General features: G+C 47.1%; 2 protein-coding genes across 2 annotated transcripts in view; one reads left to right on the top strand and one right to left on the bottom strand.

The window, feature by feature from the left end:
• Window positions 1-350: 350 nt before the first annotated feature.
• LOC143132383 (CCAAT/enhancer-binding protein gamma-like) lies at window positions 351-4,474 on the bottom strand. The gene is made up of 3 exons (XM_076291861.1): window positions 4,327-4,474; window positions 2,050-2,336; window positions 351-1,470 (listed from the first exon to the last, which is right to left on the bottom strand). The coding sequence occupies exons 2-3, from the start codon at window positions 2,158-2,160 to the stop codon at window positions 1,045-1,047; spliced, it is 537 nt and encodes a 178-aa protein (XP_076147976.1). The 5' UTR covers window positions 2,161-2,336; window positions 4,327-4,474; the 3' UTR covers window positions 351-1,044.
• A 2,626-nt stretch (window positions 4,475-7,100) lies between these two features.
• Window positions 7,101-9,155, top strand: part of cebpa (CCAAT enhancer binding protein alpha) — a 2,147-nt gene continuing 92 nt past the window's right edge. The window contains exon 1 of the mRNA XM_076291862.1: window positions 7,101-9,155. This exon is cut by the window's right edge and continues 92 nt beyond it. Within this exon, the coding sequence (XP_076147977.1) occupies window positions 7,353-8,246 (894 nt within the window). The 5' untranslated portion in view covers window positions 7,101-7,352 and the 3' untranslated portion in view covers window positions 8,247-9,155.

A 9,155-nucleotide genomic window follows, 5' to 3' on the forward strand; every position in this document is an offset into this window, starting at 1 on the left:
CCTAGTCACAAGAAGAATGCTGCACAGCAACATCGACAACTCAGCAAAAACGTCAATCAAATATTCATCCAACATTCACCTGGAAATTAGTGGAGCCGTTTTCTTCTCTTCTTCTCTTAAAAACGTTTCAAAGTTTGTTTTTTTTCTTCTCTGCTTTACAATCGAGCCAAATAAAATTTCAGCTGAAGTCGTTCGTTCAGGAGTCCAAATGTCCGAATGTCTTCGTCCCCCAATCGTGTAGTGCAACATTCGGGCGGAGCGGAGCGTCGTGGCGCAGGCCCCTGCCAGCTGTGGAGCCCAGCGGGCGCAGCGGTGGACCAGTGTGAGAGGTGGAGGTGGTGGGGGTGGGGGTGGGGGTGGAGGCGGGGGGTGGGGGAACCTCGTGGAAACTGTGCAGACAAGGCCGTGTGGTGAGGCTGAGGGCAGCCTGAGGTCAAGATCCCGTTCAGAAACAGCACAAGACAAAATAGAAAACACACCTGTGTGCGTGTGTGGGTGTGTGTGTGCGTGCATACGTGTGTGTGTGTGTGTATTCCACCCAACCCTGTTCAGTCAAATCCCATCCATTTCCCCTTCTCGCAATGACATGAAAGGAGTCTTTAAGACAACCCCAACCGTTTCATGGTGTGTGTGTGTGTGTGTGTGTGTCTAGCAAGGGGCTCTGATGGGTCATCACTGCTGAGCTGAAACGTCAGAAGTCATCAGAAGCCAAACAACCGGTGCTGTGACCTCATGACACACCAGAGCGTGCACACACACAAAAAACAGATACACACAAAAAACAGATACACACACACACACACACACACACACACACACACTCACGATGAAGAGCAATAGAGGTCAATTCTCCATTCCTGGTTTAGGGAAGCAGATGAGGCCAACCTGACTGGACACAGAGAACATATGATGGACCGGACAGGACAGAACAGAGAGGAGAGGGCAGCCAACAGAAAGACAGGATGAAGAAAAGGAAAAAGAAGGAGAAGAGGAAGAGCATGCAGTGTGGTGCCCCTCGGTGTGAGGAGAGGAGAGTCTCGGTCATCACTGTCCCACCCCGCCGCTGCTGCCGCCCTTGTTGTTGTTGTTGTTGTTGTTATTGTTGTTGTTGTTGTGTGGGGGGGCGCAGGGCTCGCCGGGGGTGGCGCTGGCGGCGCTGGGGGGCGCGTTGTCGGCCAGGTTGTGCGCGTGCTCCAGGAAGAGGTCTTTGAGCACGCTCAGTTCCTTGCTGAGCAGCTTGATCTTGGCCTCCAGGCGCTCGTTCTCCTCCTTGAGCTCGTTGACGCGCTGCTGCGTGTCGGCCGCCTTCTGCTTGCTGCGCATGCGGCTCTTCTTGACCGCCAGGTTGTTGCGCTCGCGCCGCTGCCGGTACTCGTCGCTCTCCTTGTCCGATGACGCACCCTTCTTCAGACGGCTAGGGGGGGCCGCCTTGCCCCCCCCTCCAGAGCTCACAGGGACCAGCTGGGGCACCTGAAACACACACACACACACACAATTAGGGCTCCATCTTATCCCAACACATTCGCAACACAATAACAGTGTGAGTAGAGTAATGCGTGTGTGTGTGCGTGTGTGCAGGTATGCCAGTCTGCAGAAAGTTATCGGAAAGTTACCTATTTTCACCCTTTTACGTGTATGTGTCACTTAATATTCATTTCTGTACAAATCAAGACTGCGGATTCCTAAAAAAAATAAAAAAATCTCTGCACCAAAAATGACATTGTACAGTGACTCGAAGAGCTGTAAAGAGTGTTGTAAGGCTATGTGTACAAAACCGCTTGGAGCTCCAGTGAAATTTTGATTTTGTGACAAAAATGCTCAGTCTAACCATTGATGTGCTGAGTGAGTGGGCGGAAATAGGGCACCTACCAGCCCAGCATCAAACTCAGAGCACAGTATGAACCAAAACAGATTTTATTCAAATCTACAAACTTATGGCTGAAGAAAAATGAATGGTTCATCAATCAAATATTATTTTGAAGTATTAAAAAACATCTTGAGTATGCATTCCTGTGTGTTTGCTGGTGAGAGACTTGTGTGTAGGCCTACCTGTTGCAGTCCCCCTCCAGTGGGGAGGGTGGCGCTGGCGAGCGTCTGGCTCTGGATTACACTGACGCCGTTCTGGTCCGTCATTGGCTTCTGCTGTGACGGCATGCTCATCTAAAAGGGGTCCGACCGACCGTGGCTCTCACGTGCGCTCTGGCTATCTGGCGCCCTCTGCTGGAGTCAGCGCTGCGGCGGTCACTGCGGACAGGTTCACGAGGTCAGTACTCCGCTCAGGACGTCCAGGTGTGGGTGTGGTTTGGGGGCTCCACTGCACTCCAGTTGCACACAACCTGCAAGGTGGACAGGAGGCACAAAAACACTACAGCAAATGGCAATGCTAACAGCATTATAAAACACACTACAGCAAATGGCAATGCTAACAGCATTACAAAACACACTACAGCAAATGGCAATGCTAACAGCATTACAAAACACACTACAGCAAATGGCAATGCTAACAGCATTACAAAACACACACAAACACCAATGGCACTAATAGCGTGTGAGTGTACCGTTAAACTACCAATATCGCTAAGGGCGTTGAGTGTGTGAGTATACTGTCAAACTACCAATATCGTTAAGGCCATTGAGAGTGAAAGACTCCACCTGTCCACAGGGGGCAGGCCTAACTACCTCCTGAGCTACACCACATCTGTATTCATACACACCTAATAACAATGGGACTCACACCTAACAAGAGCCAGGTTAATTAATACAGTCTACTGGGTATTCTTACAGTCCCAATTACTAACCTCGCGCCCCTCCACACGCGCACGCACACGCGCGCACACACACACACACGCGCGCACACACACACATGTATGGTCTAAAGCCTCAGCACACCCAGTCCCTCAGGAGGATTCCCATGGCAACAGGAACAATAAAGTATGTGTGTGTGTGTGTGTGTGAGATGGAGAAAAGACAGAAGCACGGGAAAAAAGAACAGTCTAACAGGAGGATGTGTAGAACATCAAAGGAAAGCAGGTACGCCTGTGGTGACAGACACACACACAAACAATATTGCTGACTACACAAAATCCTGGCAGTGGGATGGGTTACACACACACACACACACACCGGAGTCAGATGTGGAACGGGTCTAGATGTGTAACGGGAACCAGCACTAGAACACCACCAGCACCTGACATCTCTCTCTCTAGAATTGAATTATGCATGCCACTGACTAATGGGTTTTGTCGTTTGCACGCTTTCTTTGTGTAAGTGCAACACACTGCCCTCCTTGGTATGGCTGACATAATAAAAGTATTGTTTATAACACGCATGGTTTTAGCGCCACGACATGAGACAACGTTAATTGTCTAATTAAAAACCTAACCAACTGAAAGCTGAGATGTAGCGGTCAACAACTGGGATATTATTACAATATTCGTATAAGGCGTTTAAAATATGTAGCTATAATACCGCCCATCATGGGCTAGCCCGGAGTTGCCAGAGGTTGCATCATCGCAGCCCGCTCCCCCGCCCGCCCCTGCCTTTGTGCCTTGGAGAAGGGAAACTCCGGAGTCAGTCGCAGCTTCCAAGCAAACCATCGCTTCCCTAACACACAGAGCGTTAGAAAGCCACTCACTTCCATTGTGACCAATCTGAAATGATTACATGTCGCGCGGGTTATTTTATGGAACCATTAGCAGACAAAGATACTGTTTATGATAGGCTACTACAGCGCTTACCACCTACAGACGGGGAATACCGCTAGCTAACGTTAGCTGATACGACACCATGCTAACATAAACAGCCACTCCAACTAACTGTTAGAGGTTGCCAGTAGTCTTCTCCGCCATTCGACATCACCCAGTACACCCATCCCATTGATATGACACAAATGTCAATACTGTGACTATTCACAGTTATTTGGTGCGTCGCTTTGACAGACACAGTTCTGTCGCTTTGAGGCTGCTGGGGTTGCGTGATTGCAAAACACCTAGCTAGTGAGCTAATCTGTTAGCAAGATAATGGGAGAGCACAGTCCACGTCAACTAGTCCCATCCATCTCACTGTTTCACACAATGGAACTTGATTCAACCGATATTGGTTTTGTCAATCTCCTCCAGGTTTTAACATAACATTTTTAGACATGACGAGATGACATACTTGTATGGAAGAATTAGTTGACACGGTAATGAAAAAACGACAACAGTAAAACCGCATAAAGTTCACCGTCTTTAGCTCGGTGTTGCTAGCTGACTTTTACACTTTTCTGACAGGCAACGTTACATTCGGTGAAAACGGTCAGAAACTCTACAACTCAACACAAATTACCTTCAGGATGTTAAGGTCTTCTCAATCGTCCATCGAGTGGCCGAGGTACACCAAAATCCAGAGCTGTTGTCAATAGAAGTAGCTAGTTCACTGAAGTCTGTTATTGTTTAGCTAGTTCATTGGGAGCCGCTTGAGAAGTATTGCGAAATCGTTTTTCCTTGTAGGGACATCTGACAACTCAGCCAATGAGAGGGCCCACTGTGAAGACATGATGCAATACACAGGCTGATTGACATGACGTCTAACCAATTGCAAAGCAACCTTTTAGTTTCAAGTGTTTATGTAAGAAAATCTTCAGTCATTGGGACAATCATAGCAACAGAGACTTTTTCATAGATACAAAGAAACGACGTTCTTTAATAACAACACTTTACCCCCGAGTGTAACAACAAAGCGCAAGATGCAGAATTGAAACACGTACTTTAATAACAACACTTTACCCCGAGTGTAACAACAAAGCGCAAGATGCAGAATTGAAACACGTTCTGTCAGATTCTGCTTCAACATTTCTCAGCTGAAAAATGTAAAATGGCTTCAAGTTAATGACTATGAATCATAGGCCTACATGGCTGGAATGAGATAATGCCAAAATCATATTTAAATCTTACTATAACATATCAAGTTTCCTTCACGGTTGGTTATTAGATGTAATTAGTTATTATTTATTATTTATGCATTAAAGCATGTATTTAGATGACGCTTTAAGCGACATATCCAATTGCAGAGGCCAATGTCCCTGGAGTAGCCTAGGCTACTGGGGGTTGTGCTTTGCTCAAAGGCACGACAGTGGTGGCCTGGAGTCGAACCCACTTTTACAAATATGCATGTAAGATGTAAAAACACTACCACCGCCCGTACACATAACTTAGCCTAGGCCTACAATAGTATATAGAAATAGAAATATATTTAACATATATACCAGGAAGAAAACAGAAAACATACACATACATTCTAGGCGCGTTTTTTCTTCTTCTGTCTTTTACACTTACTTATTTGGACATGGAAGTCTAAAAACCCATTAAAGTTTTCAATATAGGGAATACGGAGAAATAGATAGGAGCACATTAAAAACATTTAAGACTGGCGTGTAAATGATGGTGATGAATCTAGCAGACATTGGACTAATATATGTTTGTGGAACATGAAAGGTATGGATGTTATTCTATTGCTGTAAGGTATGAGCTACACCAGGCGCATAACTGAAGCGTTCCGTTCGCGACGCGTAAAATCTATTTTAGATGAATGGTCTATTTTTTTCGAACGTACGCCCCACTGTCACGTCTGGTGTAGCTACTTCCATTTATTATAATGGAAGCTAATTGTTGCAGGAGACGCCACGCGTACGGAACGCTTCAGTTACGCGCCTGGTGTAGCTCAGCCCTAAGTCGCTCGGATGAAAGCGACCTGCCAAATTGATACATGTTAATGTAAGTGAGATAGGGGCCACCACGCCTGTACGACTGGATAAGGTTAGCTGCAGGTATGCACAAAATGCACAGTGTTATGGAGGCAAAGTCTATCTTTCTCGAAATCTGTGATGATTCCAGAAACCTCTCACACAGTGACACAACCCCCCACCTGACAGCAGAGGGCTCGGGAGTGTTCTCTCCTGCGCGCCCTCTGTTCCTCGAGTCGTGCATGACAAGGAAGTCCTTATCCAAGCTCGAGGGAGTTATCGCAAGCAGCTCCGCTACAAGAGCGCCCGAATCACGACTACATACGGGGTCACAGGTTCAGACAGACTACGCTGACATCTCACGTAGACTCGTTTCCAGAGAATATGAAACATTCCCAACATGTTGTCAAAAATATCGAAATAATCGCTCCGCTTGGAATTGTGCGTATTGTGGCTATCTCTTGACGCAGGTCATGGACAAATAAATATGCGCATATTCGACCACACCAAGATTACAAGTGTCCAATGAATTCTGAATTCCACGTCCTCGCCAAAACTACCAGCAGCAGCATTTGTCTATTCCATTTTTCTGTACAAACTCGTCTGATTAATCCTAACCATCTCTCTAATTCAGTGTCTGGAAAAGGCACGCGTGAAACAGACGCACGCTCATTGCGCTCTTCCCTTCTCTATTTTCTTGATAATGAATAATTACAGGCTTACTTGACAGTGCTTGCGCGTTTAATTTGTCCTAGGCCAATGCGCAAAGCTCTAAATAACATTTCAGAGTCCATTACCAGCGCTGAAGTTGATCGGGGTTGAATCTGGCCATGCAAGTGATGAAAGCTTGTTTCTCTAAAATATAAACCTGGCGAATGTTTGCCTGTACGCCTTGTCTTTTCTTTAAATAGGCTATATCGTTCAGATATGTCCAGACACAGAACATCCAGACACATATTTCTGTATGTAGGCTAATAATAAAACATCTCTGTCTTCATGTATATTTTGCTTGACTTAAATATTGGCAAATTGAAAGTGGTTCAGGCTCTCATCACATCAATTAACTAACTAACTTTATTAAAGTGTTCTAAGAAGCACCATTTGAATGATTATTAGATGTAACCAATACTTTATGTAGTTGAGCTTTATGCTCCAAATGATCGAGACACTCATTGTGATATTTAACAATGTGAACGAATCTAGTCTTGTAAGATCTGAACATTTCCTATTCAGTTCAGAGTGTGTTTGATATCTACAGTATGAAATGCGTGAATGCGAATGTTGCGTTGACTTGGCGTGCGCTAGGACCTGGGTGCGCAGCCACACTGACTGTATAAGTAAGCGCGCTAATCAGCAGGCTGTCAGTGTCAGAGCAGGGACCTCCAACGTACACAAGGTGCACGAGTGGACGCGAAACCTCTCACGGTACCACAGGCAGCGAAACCCCGTGCACCCTCATTCAGGCTCCCAGTAACAGATCGCGTACTGCGCGCCGACCTGCCTCACCACAAAACTTCTCCGGGTCTCATCCGCACCCAACGGTTCCTCTAGCCAGCGCGGCTGACTCCGGTACTGCTACAAACTGGATTCCCGGAGCTCATCACCATGTCTGGCGGGTTTTAGATACTCCATGGAGCAGCCCAACCTCTACGAGGTCGCTCCACGACCCCTCCTGCCTAACCTTGGACACAACCAGCAAGGCGCCTTCTGCTACAAAGACCCTGCGTCCGGCGGAGACCTCGGTGACATCTACGAGAACGAGAACTCCATCGACATCACAGCCTACATCGACCCAGCAGCTTTTAACGACGAGTTCCTCGCCGATTTATTTCACAACAGCTCCAAACAAGAGAAGCTCAAGCTGGCGAGCGGGGACTACGACTACCCGCACGGGCACGGCGCCCAGGGCGCACCGGGACAACAGACACAAGTGTACGGCTGCATGACGTACATGGACTCCAAGCTGGAACCCATCTACGACAACCCACCTGCACGCATGAGACCCTTGGCGATTAAACAAGAGCCACATGAAGAAGAAGACCTCGGCCACGCCATGCCACCCACCTACCACCACGCGCAGATGCACCCGCACTCGCAACATCTGCCTCACCTCCAATACCAAATCGCGCACTGCGCGCAGACGACCATGCACCTTCAGCCGGGTCACCCGACTCCTCCCCCGACCCCGGTTCCGAGTCCGCACCATCAGCAGAGCGGGCTGCCCGGCGGAGGGATGAAGATGATGGGCGCGAGTGACCGGGGGAAGTCCAAGAAAAACGTCGACAAGAACAGCGCTGAGTACCGGCTGCGGCGGGAGCGGAACAACGTCGCTGTGAGGAAGAGCCGGGACAAGGCGAAAATGCGCAACGTGGAGACGCAACAAAAGGTGATAGAGTTGTCGTCGGACAACGATAGACTACGGAAACGGGTGGAACACCTCACCCGGGAACTGGAGACTTTACGAGGAATCTTCAGACAGCTGCCCGACGGATCGTTCGTCAAGTCTATGGGGAACTGTGTCTAGGGATGGACTTTGGACTTTGCTGGACTAATAGTGGTCGGACGGTGGGTGACGAACGGCTGGATCTACTCACCGTGGCAGACCTTTAAACCTTAAACTGTTTAAAAAGCAGGCAGCTGTTGGTTTATTTGTGTGCCTTTTGTAAGAAAAAAACAATAAGCTCATCATCTCCACAATTTTAAACAGTGGACTAATTCTTACGATGTGTCCTATGTCAGATTGTGCGCTAGCTACGCTGACCTGTAAGAGCAGCTAAAATAGGACATCATTTTACAGTGCAAGTCCTATCTCATGTTTCAAATAGATGCCTTCCTGTTAAACTGTACCTTTGTTGCTGGAGCTGTATAATTGTTATGTGCACAAGGCTTTGCCTTTACTGTGTAATAGAGAAGGTGGTATAGTTTTCATAAGTCAGAGATGCCTTTTTTTTTAGAAACCAAAACAGACTATTTGCGGACGAGTTCATAAAATCACGTCACTAAAGTCACTGAAAAGCAGCAGGTCTTTACTGTTGTATACCTTTCGCACCAGCAGTTTGTATGCACTAAATGTCGTACAGAACGACCACATCAAGCAACCATACAAGTTCGGGTACTGATCTGGAGGCGACTGCTCGCACTCCCCAGCCCGGGTTTATACGCTGAAAAATAATATTGCATTAAAATGTGAAAGAGTTAGAGTGATAGCTTACTGTCTTGTCGGGTTGATTTGTAAAAAATGTTGAAAATGCCTCTGATTTCGCAGAGAAATGTGGTGTGTGTCTTAGTCGATCAGATCTGTATTTTTGTAAGAAAATGACACGAGTGCCTTGACTATGCTCTCACTCTACACTCATCGTCTCAACTGGGTGGTTTTTGTCATTCGAAACATTCACAGCCTAAACGAAGCACTTTTCCTACCCATGCCATATTT

The sequence above is a fragment of the Alosa pseudoharengus genome, unplaced genomic scaffold, assembly GCF_046254945.1.
Source record: "Alosa pseudoharengus isolate Yale_2024_CS ecotype anadromous, Long Island Sound unplaced genomic scaffold, YU_APseudo_1.1 YU_APseudo_1.1_scf_19, whole genome shotgun sequence".
NCBI classification, from domain to species: Eukaryota; Metazoa; Chordata; class Actinopteri; order Clupeiformes; family Clupeidae; genus Alosa; species Alosa pseudoharengus.

Bases quoted from the DNA above. Each gene is read 5' to 3' on its own strand.
- LOC143132383 (XM_076291861.1), bottom strand. From the start codon at position 2,160: ATGAGCATGCCGTCACAGCAGAAGCCAATGACGGACCAGAACGGCGTC. The intron at 1,471-2,049 runs GTAGGCCTACAC...TGTGTGTTTCAG, and splicing joins CTGGAGGGGGACTGCAACAG to GTGCCCCAGCTGGTCCCTGT.